The sequence below is a fragment of the Prionailurus viverrinus genome, chromosome D1 (genome assembly GCF_022837055.1).
Source record: "Prionailurus viverrinus isolate Anna chromosome D1, UM_Priviv_1.0, whole genome shotgun sequence".
Classification (NCBI taxonomy): domain Eukaryota; kingdom Metazoa; phylum Chordata; class Mammalia; order Carnivora; family Felidae; genus Prionailurus; species Prionailurus viverrinus.
The window spans coordinates 106134492-106153991 of record NC_062570.1 but is presented as its reverse complement, the minus strand read 5'-3'; the positions used below and the strand labels follow the sequence as shown (position 1 = coordinate 106153991).

The 19500-nt window shown below is 60.3% G+C and overlaps 2 protein-coding genes across 4 annotated transcripts; one reads left to right on the top strand and one right to left on the bottom strand.

Moving 5' to 3' along the window:
* The first annotated feature begins 10194 nt into the window (after nucleotides 1–10194).
* On the top strand, nucleotides 10195–15799 carry RAD9A (RAD9 checkpoint clamp component A). Of its 3 annotated transcripts, none has more exons than XM_047824167.1 (11): nucleotides 10195–10439; nucleotides 10526–10596; nucleotides 11002–11130; nucleotides 11558–11672; nucleotides 11753–11852; nucleotides 13450–13559; nucleotides 13671–13780; nucleotides 13860–13924; nucleotides 13998–14138; nucleotides 14904–15108; nucleotides 15194–15799. In XM_047824167.1, exons 1-11 carry the CDS (start codon nucleotides 10406–10408, stop codon nucleotides 15287–15289), a joined length of 1176 nt encoding a protein of 391 aa, XP_047680123.1. In that variant the 5' UTR covers nucleotides 10195–10405; the 3' UTR covers nucleotides 15290–15799. The 3 variants fall into 3 exon arrangements, with proteins under 3 accessions (XP_047680123.1, XP_047680124.1, XP_047680125.1); XM_047824168.1 differs by having other exon boundaries at nucleotides 10221–10439; nucleotides 14016–14138; XM_047824169.1 differs by lacking the exons at nucleotides 10195–10439; nucleotides 10526–10596 and having other exon boundaries at nucleotides 10603–11130; nucleotides 11468–11672.
* A 118-nt stretch (nucleotides 15800–15917) lies between these two features.
* PPP1CA (protein phosphatase 1 catalytic subunit alpha) lies at nucleotides 15918–19178 on the bottom strand. Its single transcript, XM_047824170.1, has 7 exons — nucleotides 19020–19178; nucleotides 18341–18472; nucleotides 17958–18188; nucleotides 17273–17377; nucleotides 16669–16892; nucleotides 16451–16585; nucleotides 15918–16376 (listed from the first exon to the last, which is right to left on the bottom strand). Exons 1-7 carry the CDS (start codon nucleotides 19072–19074, stop codon nucleotides 16266–16268), a joined length of 993 nt encoding a protein of 330 aa, XP_047680126.1. The 5' UTR covers nucleotides 19075–19178; the 3' UTR covers nucleotides 15918–16265.
* Nucleotides 19179–19500: the final 322 nt, after the last annotated feature.

Genomic DNA, 19500 nt, shown 5'->3' with positions numbered 1-19500 from the left:
TTCCCAGGGCAGCTCTTCCCTTTTCTGCACTGTGTGGACTGAGGGGGGGGGGGTGGGGGGGTGGGGAAGAAGTTTGTTTTCAATTACCTCACTGGAGTGGGACAGACTTTGTTGTTGGGTTTTTTTTTTTTTTCCTCCTTTCTTTCTTTTTTCTTTCTAAACAAGGAGAAAAAGAGCTGGGAAAAGGGAGCTGGCTGGGGGTTGGGGGCAGGGGGCTTTCCGGGGCATCAGTAGCAGCTTTAAGGAAACCTGTCTTGGGGGGGTGTCCTTCTGAAAAGCGCTCGGGGCCTCCCTCTTCCCCCCCCCCCCCCCCCACCTCAGCCAGAACTCTGCAGTTTCAATGACATTCTTGGCGGGTGAGCCCTGAGATCTTTTGATGCCCACGCCAAGGTCAAGAAGGCAGATGTCCAGTGGGTGACTGGCACCGAGGCCAGCCATGAGGTCCTCAAGCAGCCTCCCTTCCAGAAGGAGGGAGCCACGAACGGTGGGGAAGTGGGGCGTGCAATTCGTCCTCCCCTCGTTTGTGTAGCCTGCTCCTTGTGGAGAGTGTCTGCACAGACAATGTGGTTTGGATTTGGCTGAGCCCCCTCAGCACCTTATAAAGCACCTTGCTGAGTCAGGGAGAAAGCAGCCCCCACTCGGGAGAGGAGGAGGGGGCCGGGAGAGAAAGGGAAAAGAGGGAGAGGGGAGCTGAAGGAGGGAGGTGGGGGGCTGAGAGAAGGGAAGGGCAGAAAAGTAACTGGGTGGGAGTAGGAAGGAGGGAGGAGGCAGGAGCCCAGGGAGGAAGAGGAACAGACTGCAGTGGAAGGGGAGCACCCCCCCCATCCCACCACACGCCCAGCCAATACTCGCCTCGGGAGGCCAGAAAACATTGCTTTGCAGTAGCCGAGGGCCTGTGGCCCTGAAATGGGGACCCAGGCCAAGGGGGAGCAGGGACAACTGACTTTACACACAGCCACCCCCCACACCCACCCAGCTTGTTACGGTGACACTGCACGCTGGAGAAGTCGCCTTCTCCCTCTGCCTCTTGTCTAGACTTGCATCCCTGCCCTCTCCCCTCAACCAGGGGGTGGCCAAGCCCCCCCCCCCATCTTCCCCACTGCCAAGGGGAAAATCAGCTCCATCTCCAAGCTGCCAGTGCCCCTCTGCCATGTCTGGGCAAAGGCAGGAGGCTAGGAGCTGCCAGGTGGGTTGGGGTGGGGGCTGGAATAAAGACCTTGCCTTTCTGCTGCCAAATCCTAAATAGGGTGGGCTGTGGGAATTGGGGGAGAGAAGGAAGAAAGGAGAGGCAGAGCGTGATAGCTCCCCCTCCAGGATTTCTGTGGCGTGGGGGCGCAGGGGGCTGCCCTCTGATTTCCAGTTGGGGATGTCAACTTCCCACTCCCCTGTGGCTCTCGGACTGGGATTCTTGTTCTGGGATTGCTGGTGAGGGCAGGGCAGAGGTTACAGGAGACTCGTGCCCCCTGAGCCCCAGAGCCATCTGTCTTGGTACATGGTGTGCAAGACGTTTCCGAAACCCTGCCGGGTGCTAGGCGCTACGAAGACAGAAGAGGGAAGGAAAACCCACCCCTGCCTTTGAGAATGTCATGGTCTGGTGACAAGGGGCACTCATTTAAACTGAGAGATCAGAGGATGGAAAGGGCAGGAGAGCTCTGGGAGGAGGTGGAGCTTCAGGGTGGGAAATATAGCTGGAACCACAGGAAGATGCACCGAGGGAGCACTGGCCCTGGCCCACGGGGCTCCCTGTTCTGCGGAGAGTCAAGCTGGGAGTGAGGACGAGGGGCCTCCGATTGGCCAGCGGCATGGCCTTGGGAAAAGCCATCGCCTCTCGTGGGATGGGGTATGACCCCTTGTGCCCTCCTCCCCAACAGGATGGTGGGAGATTGGGGAGCTCATGAGGAGGACACTGCTTTGCTGCCTCTCTGGCCTTCCAGGCCTTATCCACAGGGAGTGGCAGGCCAGACCCCAAGGGATGTGGCCGGGAGGGGGGCGGGTCTGGCACCAGGCGACGCTTCAGTTGCCCTCCGAGGGGGTGGGGTGAGTCAGTTTGGGCTCAGGGACAGGCTAGACCTCTCCCTCTCACCTTCCCTTCCTACTCCCATAGCTGGTACCCCCAGGAAAGGCATTCCGGACACCCCCCACATCCCATGTCCCACACAGCTGCAGAAAATTGGCACTGAAGGGGTCCTGGGCCCCAAGGATGTCGTGGATTCCTGAACTAGGGAAGCCTCTGATCCAGCCCCTCCTGATGGGTCGGCAGGAATGAGAGTGTTGGCGAAGCCCACAGAGGTAAGTGAGGACGCTCACTAATTCATTCACGTGTTGACCAAACATGTCCTGAGTACACAGACAGGAGCCCCACGGGGCCGTGGGGATGAGGGGTGGAGGCTGACCTGTGTGCTGGCAGGACAGGCAGGGGCCTGCCAGTGCCTGCTGCAATGCCTGGCATTTCTTGGTGACACTTTTACTCCTTTTAGGACTCTAAGGCTTAACTGATGACAATAGTTTAAACATACTGAGCTCTCACCACGTGTTGGGTCCTGTGCTCAGGTTTCTCGTGGACGAGACCATTTGACTCTTGCTGTAACCCCAGAAAACAGGAGCTGTGATTTACCCATTTTGTATGTGAGGTCCCTGAGGCTTGGAAAGGTGAAGTCACTTGTCTCAGGTCACACAAGTGGCGGAACCAGGACTGGAACCCAGCACTGTCTGCCCTTTGAATTACACCATTCAGATGCCAACATGGGGCACGCCGAGAGGGGAAGGGGCTGGGTGCTGAGAGCGGGCTCCAGAGGCACCAGGACTAGACAGCGCCCCCTGGCTACGAGGTCATCTAAGCTGGGGCCAGCCTGCCGCTATGGGACACTAAGATGTCCCTTTGGACAGAAAGAGAATCTCCCTGTGCCTGGAGCGGGGGACCTGGGCCCTCCTGCTCTCTGCCCACTGCTGACATGGACTGTGTGGCACGTGGGGGCAGGCACCTGACCTGGACCCTCCTGGGCTGGCGAGAGTCAGCCCCCTGAAAAGCGCTCCAGTCCCCTCAGCTAGAACTGTAGATTCCAGGAGCAGGCGAGTGGGTTTGAATCACGGAATGAGGACCGAACTGCGTGTTAGGGCCCCACCCACCCACAGCCAGGGAGAGGGCTTCCCTGGGCTTCCGAGGGCCCTACTACTCAGCCTGCAAAGTGAGGGCCACGCAGGCTCAGAGGCTCTGCCTGGGCTGCCGGGGGCTCCCCGGGATCCGCAGCCTCCTCTCCATCACCTCGTGCACGCGCCACTGGCTGCAGGCCTGGGGGCCACCAGCAGGGCTGTGCACTTTCCCTTTCCCTCCAGTGGGCACGAGCCCAGAGGGCCCTGCCTCACCCTGAGCTGGCGGTGATGTCAGCGGAAACCCCAGGGTGCTGAGGACCTCCTCCTACCTCAGCCGCGGCCCTACCCTGCCCTGCGTCCTGCACCCACACCTGGACGGGCTCAGCCTCCCGGAGGACACCGCGCCCACCGGCCCCCCCCCCCCCCCTGCTTCCCCGTGAAGCTGAGGGGACCCGGGCCCTGCTGCCTGCCTCTCCCCTGCCCGACCTAGGCTTCGTCTCCCCATCTGCCAGGATGTCTGGGTGATGAGTGGGCACCGGAAGGCAGGGGCAAAAGGGGTAGCCCCAGATGCTCAACTCCTCCCTTGCCTGCCAGGAGCTTTCCCCGCCATCCTCCCAGGATGTTCCATTGCCCTGGCCAACCCATGCCTCGGGCTCCGTGACTCCGTCTCCCCTGGCAGAGGAGTGGGGTTACCTCTCCCTGGGCTGGAAGATCCTTATCCTGCCCTGCTGAGTCACTGCCGGCTCCTCCCGCTCTGTCCCCTCCCTCCCTACCGGCCTCCCTCCTTCAGACTTCTCCGGCTTTCTCCAGACTGTCTGGGTTCCTCAGGGGCCCCAGGGGTCAGAGGACAGACAGCATCTCCCTGAGATGACTTGGAGTCCCACCCCGAGTGACCGCCGTCCCAGCACTGTTGGGACAGTGACGAGGAGTAAGGGCGTCGCTAGCTGTGTGACCTTGGGCAAGTCACTTGGCGCTTCTATACCTCACTTTTCTCCTGCACGGAACAGGAATGATGATAATGGTACCTTCCTCGGAGTAAGGACAATTGAGCTAATACAAGTCAAATTTCTGGCACTCAGCACTTGATAACGTTGTATATTATTGTTATCTGCCCCGTCGTGCCCTATCCTCCTGTCTCGGCTAATGACGCCACCTCCCCCTTTCCAGTCCCCATGCCCACATGTCCGCACCTTTTCTGTTCTTCAGACCCTGCTTTCCTCCTGCAGCCTGTCCCCACAACCCCAACGTGATCTGACCGTGTGACGCTGGGCGTAGACCACAGGACACAGATACGAGACTGGAGAGTTGGGCCATCGTTCAACCCTCCTCCCACGACGACCAGTTCGGAGCATTTGACTATGCAACCCCGGGGGGGGGGGGGGGCTGCGTGTATTGAGGGAGAGACAGAGGGGGAAGGGTGGACACTCAGGGCACAGGGGGCTCTGAGTGGAGTCAAGGGGTCCGGGCTGTACTGGGCGCAACTCCGTCCGGGCTTCCAGGCCATCTGTCTGGAACACTCGAGTGGTGGTTGGGTCTGTGAGGAGTTCACCCCGCCCCGGCCCCCACAGGCACCTCTCAGAGGTCCCGTCCTTCCCACCAGAGCACCCTGAGCACTCGCCAGCCGCTGCGAAATGCGTGAAATGACAGAGGGCTCGAGAACTCAAGGCGCACGAAGGGCTGTGGTGCAGAGGAAGGAGAGGGCAGGCAGGGCTTGGAAAGGGGCCGAGGAGGGTCTGGGTGGCAAAGAGGGGAAGGCCACACCTGGCCTGGAAGCCGTGCCTGGGGCTGGGGAGGAGCTGGCACTCAGGCCGGTGGGGTGCAGCCCCCCAGCAAACATTCGGGAAGCACCCCCCATATGTGCCCCGAGGAACAGCGTGGACATAGAGAGACCCACACCCTGCCCACCAGGGGCTCCGGGGCTGCTGGGACGGAGGGCCAGATGGCTCCAGAGTCACCGGGGCCCTGCTCTTAGTGGCCTCCCCGCTGCCCAACCCCGGTTGCCTGAAGTCTCCCTGCGCTCCCCCTGCCCTCTGGTGACCCCATCTTGGGCAGGGAGGACGGCTTCTCGGCCCCCTTCTCCCTGGGTGCGTAGCCCAGCGTTGGGCACCCAGCTGGCACCCACAGGCGCTCGCCCAGGGCAGAGCAGCCTGGTCTCTGTTCTGGAAGCCGGGGCTGTACGCGGTGTCTGTCTCCCTCTACTGGTCCCTTAAGGGACAGCCTGGCCAGGACGCTTGGCACAGAGCTGGTGGTGTCCAGGTCTCCCCAGGCAGTGGATGGGGAGCACGAGGCGGCGGCGAAGAGGGCCGGGGGACTCAGGCCCGGCTGCCGCCCTCAGGAGCACCGCCACCTCCTGGGTCTCTGCGGCCCGAAGAAGCCGGTCTCCGTCAGGGGCCCCCAGGGGTGGTCTGAGGGAGGCCAGGTGGCCTCCCCGATGCCTTCCCCGCAGGCCAGCAGGCCCCTAACAGCCTCCTTCCCCTTCCAACCCATGAATGGAACTGTCATCCATGGATTTATCTAAACCTTTTGTGCAGCTATTTATATTTCCAGCCGAGACCACATTTTGGAGTAATGAGTTCCATCGGGGTCCTCCCCTGCTGGGTGAAGCACGCTGCCTTTGATTTGTCCTAAACTTACCTCGCTTGCGCTCCGAGGGGGCCCTGTAACTCCAGCATGCCAGGTTCTGGTGAACAAGCCGGAGCTTCCCCTCCGCATCCCTGCTGTGGGTTTAAAGTTTCCATCCCATCTGCCTTCCACCTCTAGCCTGCAGCCTGAGGAGCCCGGGTCTCCGGCCTGCGCGCGGGGCGACCGGCAGAGCGAGGACAGCCAGCACCTCGAGCCGGTCTCTGGCAGCCTGCCAGGCCAGCGAGGACTCATTCTCCCCGCGACGCCGAGGGCCCCGAGGGCCCAGGACTGCGGGGCGACCCCGTGGCGGCAGCCACAGGCTCCCAGCACCGCGCCTCTTTGCGGGGCTGACCTCTGCCTCCTCCACCGGAGCCCCCTGACCAGTCCCGGGCCTCCACGCCTGTGTATTGTTTCTCCGGGGCGGGGGGGGGGGGGGAGGGCTCTCCTCCCAGGTTCCTAGTGGGATTCACCGGGGCTCCGTCCACGCTGATTTATTTTGTTTCTGGTCCTGACCCTACAAGAGGTTGAGGGCACACTCCAGAGACGACAGTAACAGTGGCAACGCCCACGGTGCGTACCGAGAGCTTCCACGGACGCGGACCGAGTGAACCCTCACACAGCCCTTTGAGGGAAGGACTGGTATTGCCCCTTCCGCCCGATTTCCAGGTGAGACAACTGAGGCTCAGAGAAAAGAAGCGATGTGTCCAGCCTGGGAGCAGTGGAGCCAGATCTGGGCAGACCAGGGCCTAGAATGCCATCAGTCCCCCGCGACAGACAGCCTGTCCTGCAACCTCTCCGAATGCTATACCCTTGTCGTTCAGTACATGCTTTTGTTTGTTTGTTTCGGTTTATTTATTTGGGGAGAGAGTGTGAACGGGGCAGGGGCAGAGAGAGAGGGAGGGAGAGAGAGAATCCCAAGCAGGCTCCATACTCAGCACAGAGCCCAATTCAGGGCTCAGTCTCACGACCCTGGGATCATGACCTGAGCCAAAATCAAGAGTCAGGAGCTCAACTGACTGAGCCACACAGGAACCCCATCAACAAATAATTATTTAAAAAAATTTTTTTAATGTTTATTTATTTTTGAGAGAGAGAGACAAAGTGCGAGCAGGGGAGGGACAGACAGGGAGACACAGAATCCGAAGCGGGCCCCAGGCTCCGAGCCGTCAGCACAGAGCCCGACGCGGCGCTCGAACCCACGAACCGTGAGATTATGACCTGAGCCGAAATTGGACGCTTAACCCACTGAGCCACTCAGACGCCCCAGCAGATAATTATTTTAAACGTTTGAAATGGTAACCACCTTCCTGCATCCATATCTTACATACTTTGGTACCTGTGGGGTGAAGGTTAGGAATTTGGGGGTTGAAAGGATCCTGAGAGAGCATCTCGTGCAACCCTCTCATTTTATCAGGGAGGAAGCCGAGGCCCAAAAAAAGGCCTTGACTTGCTGGAGACTATCTGTGAGCAGGGCTGGGGCTGTCCCGGGTCTTTTCCGGCACAGACCCCAAACTGCCTTTGGGTTCCTATTCCCCTCCCAACACACGGTGCGCCTCACGGTTGCAAGGCCCTCCCCCCCCCCCACACACACACACACACACTGTGCCTCCTGCTCCGTCCGGACCTGACAGGCATCGGTGCCTATGCCAACTGCAAGCCCAGAGAGGCTGCCTGGTTTCAGACAGGAGAACATCCTTCCAGTCCCGCAGCCTAGGGGGAGCAGGACAGCCAATTACAACCCCTCCCGGAACTGCGGCCAGATGACGGGCCCAGGAAAGCCGAGGGCCCCTTCAGGATCACAACACGTCAAGGTTGGAAGGAACCTCAGTGAGCATCTCACACCGCCAGCCACGTCATACAGATGAAGACACAGCCGCAGAGACAGAGAGGGGCCTTCAAGTCACACAGCGAGTCAGTGGTGAAGCACAGACTAGAGACCCAGGACCCCTGATTCCCAGCTCCAGGCTCCTTTCTGGTCTGAGCCCTTCAGAAGGGTCAGGTGATAACTGACCTCTGGCAGGGTGTGTGTGTGTGTGTGTGTGTGTGTGTGAAAAGACTCATTAAGAATCCTAAAGAGGGGTGCCTGACTGGCTCAGTCAGGAGAGCATGCAACACTTGATCTCGAGGTAGTGAGTTCAAGCCCCACGCTGGGCATAGAGATTGCTTAAAAAAAATCGTAAAGACTTTATGTGTGTGGGTGTATGTCTGAAGATTCGTTAAACATCCTGAGAGTTTATGTCTCTCTCTCCCTCCCCCAGGCCTTGCACCAAAGACCTCAAGGCCACAGGGCCCTACAGCATCAGAGGTGTCGGGGCAGAGGCACAACTGTGTGATTATTGTGCCCCCTCCTCGCCTTCCAGGAGCTTTGACATCTGCTCCTGTCCCAGTTGGGCTGCCCAGGCGACAGGTGTGGGGCCACGGTGGAGAGTGTGTGAAGGCTAAGCTGAGTTACATTGGGGTAAAAAAAAAAGAGAGTGAGGGATATGGAGAGAGGAGGAAAGGGAAGGAAGGGAATAGCTAATGCTAGGTTCTTTTGTGGGTTTTACTTTTTGACAGATGTGGCGGTGGGGTGGGGGGAAGGGCAGCTACTGTCCAGGGAAGGATGGGACTGTGGGAAGAAGCTGGAAGTTTCATCACAGCACCTTAAGTAGACGTATATGAAATAATGTTGCATTATTTCAAATTCAAGGCGGGGAAGGAGCGGCACAGAGAAGGCCTATCTGAGGTCGAGCAAGTGCAGCTGAGCCCCAGGAACAGGAGCCAGTATGTGAGAAGGGGGACATTTTAGGAAGGTCGCTTTGGTGCTGTATGGAGGGTAGACTGGAGAAGACAGGCTGGAGGCAGGGGAGCACTCAGAGAGCTCCCACAGGCATCCAGGTGAGAGAGAATGGTGGCCGGAGCCAGGGTGATGGCCATGGCCATGGACGTGGGTGCCACCTGTTTGGAAGGTGGAGCAGTCAGGGCTTGCTGAAGGACTGTAACGTGGGATGATGGAGACTGGGTGACTCCCAGAGTACTGACTTAAATGCCTGGGTAAAGGTGGTGCCATTTGCACTGATCCCCTTGGAAGGCAAGACTAACCTCCCCCACGGGTGCCTGGGTGGCTCAGTCGGTTAAGCATCCAACTGGATCTAGGCTCAGCTCATGATCTCACATTTCTTGACCTCCAGCCTCACAAGCGGCTCTGCGCGGACAGAGCAGAGCCTGCTTGGGATTCCCTCTCTCCTTCTCTCACTCTGCCCCTCCTCTTGTCTCTCTCTCTCTCTCTCAAAATAAATAAATAAACTTAAAAAAAAAAAAAAAAAACAACCTCCGCCAGTGCTCTAGGGAAGACTGGTGAGAAACTGCACCTAGGGCAGGAGAGGGAGAGACAAAGGGGGATCCAGAACTGCTGGCCAGGAGCTGGAAGGCAAGGGGCAGGTAGACAAATAGATTCTTCACTGCAGACAATACCAGAGGGACAAGGCCAACCCCGACCCAAAGGAACTCAGCGATGCCCAAGTCCCTTCAGAGCACTAGGAACCCTGGTGCTGTGCGGGCTAGAGCTCAGAAAGTCCCTCCAAGACTTTCCTTCCACTGTGCAGCCTTGCAACCTGGGGCCCAGGGCAAGGGGGGAAACTTCCCTGGCTGCACGCTCTTGGGAGTCTTTTTTTTTTTTTTTTTAGAGAGAGAAGGTGGGGGGGCGGGGAGAGAGAGAGAGAGATCAGAGAATCTCAAGCAGGCTCCGCCCTGTCAGCGCAGAGCCAGAGGAAAGGCTCAATCTCACAAACCGTGAGATCATGACCCTAGCCAAAATCAAGTCAGACGCTTAACCGACGGAGACACCCAAGCGCCCCTTTGTGGGGGGGGGGGTCTTTTAAAAAATGGTCACACAAATGTGGCTCTACGCTCGGAAGATGTTTCCAGCGCTCCCCACTGGTGTCCCTCATCATTTGGCAGCCCCCACCCCTCTGCTAGGCTCACGGAGCATTTCCCCCCGCCCCCCGACCAGGGGCAAAGCCCACGCACCAATGACCTTCTACTCCCGCTTGCCCCTGCTAGGTACACCCTTCCAGCCCTTTCAGCCCCGATAATCTGTTTTTCAAGATCAATGACGGATCCTCCAAGCCAGAATGCACAGCCACACCTCCCAACCTCCCACCCTGAGATCCTGAAGCAAATTTAGTCTCTTTAGAACTGGTGGTTGCGGCTTGTGTCCGTGCGGAAGGTCCGGCTTCCACCAGGTATCCAGACGACACCCAGGAAGATCTGTACTAAGCGAGCCAGGCGGGCGAGCCCGTGCATCTCAGGGCTCCGAGCCGGGTGCTCGCTCCATGGCGGCCGCGGGTGCGCAGCCGCCGAGGCCCAGCCTAGCCGGCCGGCCCGCTGCCCAGGGGCGCGAAAACGCAGGGGCCGGCGCTCCCGGCTCCAGTCCCCGCGCGGCCCGCCTCCCGACCGAGGACTCCGTCACGTGACGGCGGAGCCGGCGAGCGTTTTTCTCACGTGACGGAGGCGCCGGCGTGTGGGCCAATGAGAATGCGGGGCGGGGCTTCCGGGGGGCGGTGCGCGGGAAGGGAACCCCCGGGGGCCCCGCGGCGGCGGGCGAGACCCGGGGACCAGCCGCCTCCCCGGGCTTGGGCAGGGATCCGTTGCGGGCCGGCCGCCAGTCTCAGCTCGGTCGCGGGCCAGGCCCGGCCCCGGTCCTGGGCGCAGCATGAAGTGTCTGGTCACGGGCGGCAACGTGAAGGGTGAGTTGGGGGCGACCGGTGGGCGGGGGCACGTGGAACCGCGGGAGATGCCAGCCTAACCCCCGTTTCTTTTCTCCTCCCCGCAGTGCTCGGCAAGGCCGTCCATTCCCTGTCCCGTATCGGGGATGAGCTCTACCTGGAGCCCCTGGAAGACGGGGTGAGGGGGTGGGTGGGATTACAGCAGGGAGCCGGTTTCGCCTCCCATCAGGCCAGATGCCCTTGGGCAGATTTGTCTGCTGAGTTTGTCCCCCCCTCCCCCCACCCCGTTGTTGTGGCGTCAGTTTGGGCCCTGTCATCTTCCCTGGTCCCTGAAGTGCCCGGTGGCGGGTGGGGGGTGACTAGGGGAAAAGGCAGAGTATGTGGACCCCTTGCTGTGGGAGCAGTGCCGCCAGGGACTCGGGGAAGGCTTCGGGGAGAAGGCATCCGCTGACGGGACCGAGAGGGAGGATCTCCACAGGTGCCGGCGGAGGACAGTAGGGCAAGTGTGCGACAAAAGCCAGCCGGAGGGCAGGGCCGTCTCTGCCCCCTGACCGCATCCCTTTCCCTGCTCTTCCCGGCCCAGCTCTCTCTCCGGACGGTGAACTCCTCTCGCTCTGCCTACGCCTGCTTCCTCTTTGCCCCACTCTTCTTCCAGCAGTACCAGGCAGCCACCCCTGGTCAGGAAGCCCTGCGCTGTAAGATCTTGATGAAGGTGAGGCCCTTCCCTCATCAGCGGCCCTGTGCCGCCGCCCTGGAATGTGTCCGCTCTGGGACATCCAGTAGATACTGACTGGGGAGGGAGAGGTACTGCAGGAGCGAGCCAGTGTCAAATGCAGTGAGGGGCACAGTAAAGACCACAGAGCATAACGGGAGATACGGAGAGGGTGGTCGATTCTGCCGGGGTTTGGAGAGAGTGGTGATACTCAAGTTGGGCCTTGAAAGGTAAGTAGGTCTTTCAAGGCATCCCAGACAGGTGTAACAGCATGAACAAAGGCCCAGAAAGGCGTAAACGTTCTGCACGTTGTGGAGCTCCTTTCCTGCTGTGACAGTGCTGAGCCTGGGATGGCCAGGTCCTCCACGGGATGTGGAAGCTGGTCGGTGGAGGCACAGCACCGAGCCGGTGGATTTGCCCCGCTCAGTCGTTCCTGGCCGTCTTCCGCTCGCTGGCGATGGTGGAGAAGACCGTGGAGAGATGCTGCATCTCGCTGAATGGCAGGAACAGCCGCCTGGTGGTCCAGCTGCACTGCAGATACGGTGAGTGGGCAGCCGGCTGGCCGCGGGGTCCCTGGGGTGGAGGTTAGCAAGACCCACTGAGACCCTGTCTGCCCATCCAGGGGTGAGGAAGACTCACAACCTGTCCTTCCAGGAATGCGAGTCCCTGCAGGCCGTCTTCGACCCAGCCTTGTGCTCCCATGTGCTCCGTGCTCCCGCACGGTGAGTCTGTCGGCTGGCTACAAGCTGAGCCGTGGGTCTTTTCTTCTTCTTTGGAGCTTCAAGAGTCAATTTAAGGAGATGCCTTCTTCGTTTTCTCTTCTACATTTGCTGTCGGGGTCTGGTCTGGCTCTTAGGCAGAGGCTGGAATGGAGGAGGGCGGTGCCCCAGGGTCCTCAGTATCTTCAGGAGCCTGTGTTCTCCACCCCAAAGATCCAGCTTGGCTTTCTGGCCATTCAGACCCATTCTGACTCCTCTTTTAGAAGGCAGGTCTTTGAAGCACCTGGGTGGCTCAGAGTATCCGACTCTTGATGTTGGCTCAGGTCACGATCCCAGGGTCATGGGATCAAGCCTCGTGTTGGGCTCTGTGCTGGGTGTGGCGCCTGCTTGGGATTTTCTCCCTCTCTCTCTGTCCCTCCCTCACTTGCCCTCTCTCTCTCTCTCTCTCTCTCTCTCAAAATAAACTTTAAAAAATATTTAAAAAGAAAGAAAGAAAAAAAGCAAGCAGGCAACCAACCAAGCATGTCTTTGGTTTGCACGTAAATCCTCTCTCGGGCCTGAACAGCCTTGAACGTCCGTCTTTAAGCTTTGTGGCTCAGGAGCTCAAAACCCTTCTCTGGTGGGGTCATCCTTCTGGGACTGTGTTCTTTCGAGAGCAGCCTCTTTTCCTATCCACCTGGACTGTAGATTTGAGGAGTCCGCAGCCCAAGGAAGGAGGCTGGCCAGGGAGGTCGTCGCCCAGAACGGCTGCCTGAACACGCAGCCATGGGGGTGGGGCTCTGTTCTGGGAAAATCTGAACACCCAGGGGCAGTGCAGGACCTGGCAGATGGGGGCTCCAGTGGAGAACACTAGTGTGGAGAGGGGTAGCTCCCCTCCCACCCTCTGCTGGATGCTGCTTGTATTTGAGTAGCCCAAGGTCATGTTCATTTTGGTAGCCATAAGGTGTGGTATCTGAAGTTCCCTTTGAGTCCCTACAGTCTGTTTTTCTGAGTTCTGTTGGGATAGTGCGCTCAGGACTCCTTTGGGTAAAGGAAGAGGGAAGGGTATCACCTCTAGTCTGGATTTGGGTGCTATTTTTTTCTTCTAATGAGCAATTGTTTTTCCTTTTTTCATGGACAATTTCAAATATATGTAGAAGCAGATGCCCACTCCTGTCTCAGTTGTCTTGAGGCCACTTCCAGACGTTGTCTCGTACGTGAATACTTGTTAACGTGTATTCTAAAAAGATGAAGACTTAAGGCCTTTTTCTGAAGGCCGAGTTTATAGATGGCGCCGCTGTGGTTTCCCACCCCTCGGTGGGCAGGTACTGCCTGCCTGGTTCGGCCCATGCAACAGCCCATCCTTCCTGTTACCTCCTCTGGATTCTGCTCTGGTCCGCCCCATCCCTTGCGGTGGACTTTTCTCCAACAGCCCGAGAGCTTTGGATGAGGTAGGAACCAGGTCCTCCTCACCCTCTCCTCCCTCCCAGGGCGTGCTAGGCCTGGCACATGGTAGGTGTCTGTGCGCTAATAACCTGCGCCACAGCTCTGCCTCAGCTCACCAAGAGCGAAGGCCCTGGGCAGGGCTAAGCCTTGGTGTGATGCTGTGCCCTTCTCACAGGGTCCTGGGGGAGGCTGTTCAGCCCTTCCCCCCCACATTGGCAGAAGTGACGCTGGGCATCGGCTCTGGCCGCAGGGTCATCCTGCGCAGCTACCAGGAGGAGGAGGCAGGTGAGGGAGCCCAATGCGGCCTGGGATGACTCAGGGCGGGGGTGGGGGGGGCAGCTGGGGTAAGAGGGGACAGGGCCCAGAGGCCTGGGTTCCTCCTGCTCCTGCCTCCAGACAGGACTGTCAAAGCCATGGTGACGGAGATGAGCATCGGGGAGGAGGACTTCCAGCAGCTGCAGGCCCAGGAAGGGGTGGCCATCACTTTCTGCCTCAAGGAATTCCGGGTGAGTTTCCCCCCAACACGGTCCCCACCCTGCCCTCCCGGCCCCGCCCAGGCTCACTGCTCTGCCTCTCCACTCCCAGGGACTCCTGACTTTCGCAGAGTCCGCAAACTTGTCTCTTAGCATTCACTTCGATGTGCCAGGCAGGTAATTCCCAGCCTCGGGTGTGGGAGGGGAGGCTCTGGGCTGCCGGGAGCTGAGAAGCCCTGACCTGGCCCAGGACCTGTCATCTGCCTAGGCCAGCCATCTTTGCCATCAAGGACTCCCTGCTGGACGGACACTTCGTCCTGGCCACGATGTCCGAGTCGGACCTGCGCTCCCCAGAGCTACACAGGCTGGCGCCTCCGCTCCAGGCTCACAGGTGAGGATGCCCACCCGCCTGCCCACGCCTCCCCACTGCCATCTCTGTACCCTGGCCTGAGCCTGCCGCCCGTGTGCCACCCCCAGCACACACACTTCCTGTCAGGCCCCAGCCCCTACAGTACTCACAGCCCCTTCCAGCCCCGCAGGCTCAGCCTTCCTGATCAGCTGTGCTCAGAGATCCCTCCCACCCAGGGAAGTGTCCCCAAGGTCGGGCTGGCTTCCTTCTCTGGCTGAGTCCTCCCCTCTGAGCCTCTTCCCAGGCCAGGGAGGGAACAGGCTGCTGGGAGGCAGGGAGCTGCCTGGGGCTGGGGAAAGCAGGTGGCTGGAAGGGCAGGTGGGATGGGGAGGATGGGCCCAGTGTAGCTGAAACAGAGGAAGTTTAGTCTGGCCCCCCGCCCAGCACGTCCCTGGGCCCCAGTGCTCTCCAGCTCCGTCTCCCGGGAAGGTGGAGGCTTTGGCCCCAGGTGGTCTAGCTCAGAGGATTTGATGCTCCCCTACCCAAACTGAGCTAAACTCGCTCCCAGGATGCCTCCCTCAGGCCCTGATCTGAACTCTGATCAAATGGATTCCAGGTCCACTCCCTGCAGGAAGCCTCCACTTAACCACTACGTCTTTTCCCCTCCAACTAAATGAGAAAGTAGTAAAGCCAAGGGATCATCACTGGTCACAAGGCTTTTACAGCCCCCTCTGAGTCCTCTAAGGAGGCGCCCTGCCTCCGTACCCTCTTTTCTCCCTGTTCCTGACACCGTGTTCCTGCCTACAGCACACCCCACCTGGATGACTTTGCCAATGACGACATTGACTCTTACATGATCGCCATGGAAACTACTGCAGACATCGAGGGCTCCCGGGCAGTACCCTCTGTGTCCTTTTCACCTGGCCACCAGCCCCCTTCTAGCCCTGGCCCCTACTCAGAGGACAACGACACCGAGCCCAGTATAGAGCCTGGGACTCCCCCCCCCAAGAAGGTAGGGGCTGGAGATGGAGGCAGGGGTGGGAGGCAAGGAGGGAGCAGCCTCCAGAACTCACCCCGCTTCCTCTGCTCCCTTCCAGTTCCGCTCGCTGTTCTTTGGCTCCGTCCTCGCCCCTGCACACTCCCCTCCCGGCCCCAGCCCTGTGCTGGCTGAAGATAGTGAGGGTGAAGGCTGAACTGAGAACAAGCCCGTGTCCAGAGGCCCTGGACTAGACGAAGCCACGGCCTCCCCCTTCCCCCAGAGGGCTGATCTCTGCCCTGGTGGGTGGTAAAGGCGGGCTGTGCTGGAGTGGAGCTGGTTGGTCTTGTCCCCACCTCAGACCCCTCCCAGCTGTCTGTAGCCTGGGTCCTGTCTTCTCTCACCAACTCCCAACCAATCATGTCTGTTCCCAGGCTTGGCACTGAGCTGCCACCTGATGGGAGGTCCCTCACCTGTTCCTCCCCGTAGGCCTTCAGGCCAGACTCCTAACCACGCAGCCAGGGTGGACACCTGCCTTCCCTAAGACAAAAGTCACAAAGGGGCTCTTGGCCCCTGCTGCTCTCCCGGCTTTGCCAATCATGACGTGTCCCTTCCTTAAACCCTGGGCACGCCCCTGGGATCCCTTTAGCCGGCAGACTATTTTTCTTGCTTTCTCTATGCTGTCTGGCCCTGGTTTGGAATTCTAAGCCCCTGTGGACCCGAGCCTGTGGCTGGGGTTGCCTTGGCTGGCGCCCCATGCCCGGCAAGCCTGTCCTCCCAAGGGGCTCTGGGCAAGAAGGGCTGCCAGGCTCAGTATTTGGGACAAGGGAGACAGAGGCCATGGCGAGAATCCAGCTTTGACCTTTATTCAAGAGACCAGATGGGTCGCCCCAGGATCTGTCTGCTGGCCCTGAGGCCAAGCGAGGCTGGAAATCCACATCTGGCCCTGCTTTGCCCTGAGCTGCAGCCTCAGCCCCAGGGTCCTGCTTGTCACCACCGCCGGTGCAGGCGGAAGGAGCCCTGGGGGACCGGACGCTGCTATCGATTCATTAAAAAAAAAGAAAAAGAAAAATATACCAAGGCTCCGTGCTCCCCGTGACAGGTGGGCCTGGGGGGAGCCAGCACGAACCCCCCAACGGCCACATAATTTCTGTACAATCCACCATCTGGGGCAGAGTGCGGGCACGCGGAGGCTATTTCTTGGCTTTGGCGGAGTTGCGGGGTGGGGTGATGGGCCGGCCTCCAGGGTTCAGGCCGCTGAACTGCCCGTATTTCCCCTTGTTCTTGTCAGCGGGCTTGAGGATCTAAAAGAGACAAAGCTGGTCAGGCTCACGGGCTAAGCCGTGGGGTCACGGGCCCCTTCCTTCCCCATCCCCACCTGGAAGGAGCACATGAGCGTCTCGTCCACACTCATCATGGCGCCTGCGTTGTCAAACTCGCCACAGTAGTTGGGAGCTGAGAAGAGGGTCACCAGCTGCCGCTTGGCAAAGAACTCATAGCCGTCCTCCACCACCTGGAGGAGGATGGGGGCAGTTAGCTCGGTAGGTGCTAGCTACCAGGCCCCGGCTCCCCCCCAGCCCAGGGCGGCCAGCCCACCTGGTGTGCCCGGCAGATGAGGTCCAAGTCGTGTTTATGTAGGAACTTGGCCACTACCTCAGCCCCAAAGGTAAAGGAGACACCACGGTCATTCTCGCCCCAGCCCTGCACGTCCTTGTCAGGGTCAGACCACAGCAGGTCACATAGCAAGCCCTGGTCAGGCACGTCTGTTGGCCGCATGATACGCCGAATCTGCTCCATGGACTGCAGGTCCGGGGACAGGCCTGGGGCGCGTGGGGGGAAGGGGGACACAGGTCACTTTTCTCAAACCAGCCTCGAAGCCCTCCTGCTCCAGAAAGCCTTTGCCGGTCAGTCTCCCCTCACCCACCACCACCTGGCTCTCTCCCAGAGTCCCAGGAGGCCAGGCGGGCAGAAGTCATCGCCTTCTGCCTCTTCAGGTTCCTGCCCTCAAGGACCAAAGAGCTCTCTGAACAAAGGAGACAAAGTACATTCACGATGCCAAGGCCAAAATGGGGGTGAGTGCGACCTAACACCGGGGCGGGGGGTGTGTGGGGGGGGCTTTCTGGAAGATGTGACATGCAAACCAAGACCCCTGGGATGTGGCCAGACATCCCTTCCACACGTGCCTCAGAGCCACCCTCACCTCCATGGCAGCAGAAGATTTTCTCGTCCACAATGGCAGCAATGGGCAGGCAGTTGAAGCAGTCGGTGAAGGTTTTCCACAGTTTAATGTTGTAGCGCCTCTTGCCTGCCAGGAGGGAGATGCCTCGTGAGGCCCAGCTGCCCCCCGCCCGGCACACTTTGTGGGCCGCTCAGACACAGCTGGGGGAAGAATGGAAGGCAAGAGAAGCCCCCTTCCCCGCCCCCCTTCCCCGACTCCACTGCCTACCAGCCGTCCTGGAAGAATTCTAAAGCAGCGGAGTCCACAGGAACCTGAGTTCCAATATGGAACAACCCACCCCCACCCGGTGAGCAGGGCCAGGCCAAGACTAGGTCTGGTTTATCTCCGCTTCTGGTAGACAGAACCCAGTCCAGATAGGCATCCTAAGTGCTTAATGGATGTACTGGAGGGGAGTGTCATCAGGCAGGGCCCCACATTAGAATATATACGGTCCTCAGTCAACAGCCATTCACCCCCCTGAGTGCCAGGCCCCGTGCCAGGAGGGCAGGGTGGAGAGGCATGAACCGACGTGCACCCTTCATAGAGCTCATACTCTGCAGGTACCTGTCAGACACTAATACCTCTACTGCCAGGCCAATGTGAGGGTCCCACTGAGTAGCGGAGTCCCTCACGGACTTGGGCAACCCCAGATACTCTGCCTACTCACACTCATCATAGAAGCCATAGATGCGGTTGATGCTGGCACACTCGTGGTTCCCACGGAGCAGGAAGAAGTTCTCTGGGTACTTGATCTTATAGGCCAGCAGCAGGCAGATGGTCTCCAAAGACTGCTTGCCCCGGTCCACGTAGTCCCCCAGGAAGAGGTAGTTGCTCTCTGGAGGGAAGCCGCCGTACTCAAATAGCCTCAAAAGGTCGTAGTACTGGCCATGGATGTCACCTGTGACCCAGAGAACCTGTTCAGCGCTAGGTGCAGGGGTTACACTTGAACCCAGGACCAAGTCTGGGCTCCAGGGAGGAGCAATCCAAGGACTTGGAGGGGAGGAAGATTCCACTTTCAGAAAGCAAAAGGGGCCTGGGCAGGGGGCTCACCGCAGATCTTGAGGGGTGCCTCCAGCTCCAGAAGAATGGGCTGGCTCAGGAAAATCTCCCGTGATTTGAGGCACAGACCACGGATCTCGTTTTCTGTTAGCTGTACATTCTTTCCAGGCCGCGAGCCCTGCACTGGGGACGGAATGGGGCATCAAGACTCTGGTCCCTCAGGCAGGAGGAAGGTGGACGACGCAAGTGGCCCTATGGGCACATCTGGGGGCTCAAGGGCCTTCTGGGCCCCTCCTTGCCCCAGGGGCAGCTGTCGCTGTTGAGCCTCCCAGGACCTCCGCCTCGGGCCTCCCAGGTCGGGACCCCTCCAGGAGGGGGGGGGGGTCTGCTGTGCCCAGGGGCCTGCCATCCAACACCCCACCCTACGGCGCAGGACCCCTGGGAGGGGTGGAGCTAGGTTTCTTAGGTTTCTCCCTCGCCCCGAGAGCGCAGGTCGACCCGTGCGCCCCGGGCCCAGGAGAGGGGGCTGTCCCCTCGAGCCAGGGGGGGGGTCCCTGGAGCCCCCCCAGGCGCGCTGCGACTGGGGGGCAGCCGCAGCGGCGGGACCTCGCGGCCCGTCCCCGCCCAGTCTAAGCTGGCCCTGGGAGGGGCAAGCCCGCCCGCGCACCACTTCCGGGCCAGGCAGGGGGCCCGGGCGCGGCGGGCGCCGACCTCCCCCGCCCCGGCCAACCTTCCAGCAGGCGCCCGATGATAGAGTCCAGGTTGAGCTTCTCGCTGTCGGACATGGCGGCGCCGCCGCTCCGGCCCAGCAGCTCCGGGCCCACTCCTGCCGCCCGCCCTCCCGCTGCCTCCTTCCGGCCTGGCGCTCCTTCCGCCCGCCCCAGCCCGCCCCGGCCTGCCGCCCCGCCTCCTCGGCCTGGCGCCCCGCCCCGCGCGCGCTGCCCCCGCGCTCTAGCGCCCCCGCCGGACGCCGGGAGCAGCGGCCGCGGCGGTCCGGAGGCGGGGCATAGGTGACGGGGCGGGGCGGGGCGGGGCTTGCGCTGAGTTTGGGTGTGTGTGTCCAGGACGGAGCCCGGCCAGTGGGGTGGGGCTTGGTGGGGCGGGGTCGAGTCTGGTCCCTCCCCTGACGAATGACCGAGTCCAGTTCCGAGGGTATGGGACCGGAAATACTGTGGAAGTTGTTTTTCTCTATCAAAGGCTGACCAGTCTTT

Coding starts and splice junctions, on each gene's coding strand:
- RAD9A (XM_047824167.1), top strand. CDS start 10,406: ATGAAGTGTCTGGTCACGGGCGGCAACGTGAAGG. Junction 10,597..11,001: donor TGGAGCCCCTGGAAGACGGG/GTGAGGGGGTGG, acceptor TTCCCGGCCCAG/CTCTCTCTCCGGACGGTGAA. Junction 11,673..11,752: donor CCAGCTGCACTGCAGATACG/GTGAGTGGGCAG, acceptor CTGCCCATCCAG/GGGTGAGGAAGACTCACAAC.
- PPP1CA (XM_047824170.1), bottom strand. CDS start 19,074: ATGTCCGACAGCGAGAAGCTCAACCTGGACTCTATCATCGGGCGCCTG. Junction 18,473..19,019: donor CATCGGGCGCCTGCTGGAAG/GTTGGCCGGGGC, acceptor TTCCGTCCCCAG/TGCAGGGCTCGCGGCCTGGA. Junction 16,893..17,272: donor AATCTTCTGCTGCCATGGAG/GTGAGGGTGGCT, acceptor CACGCGCCCCAG/GCCTGTCCCCGGACCTGCAG.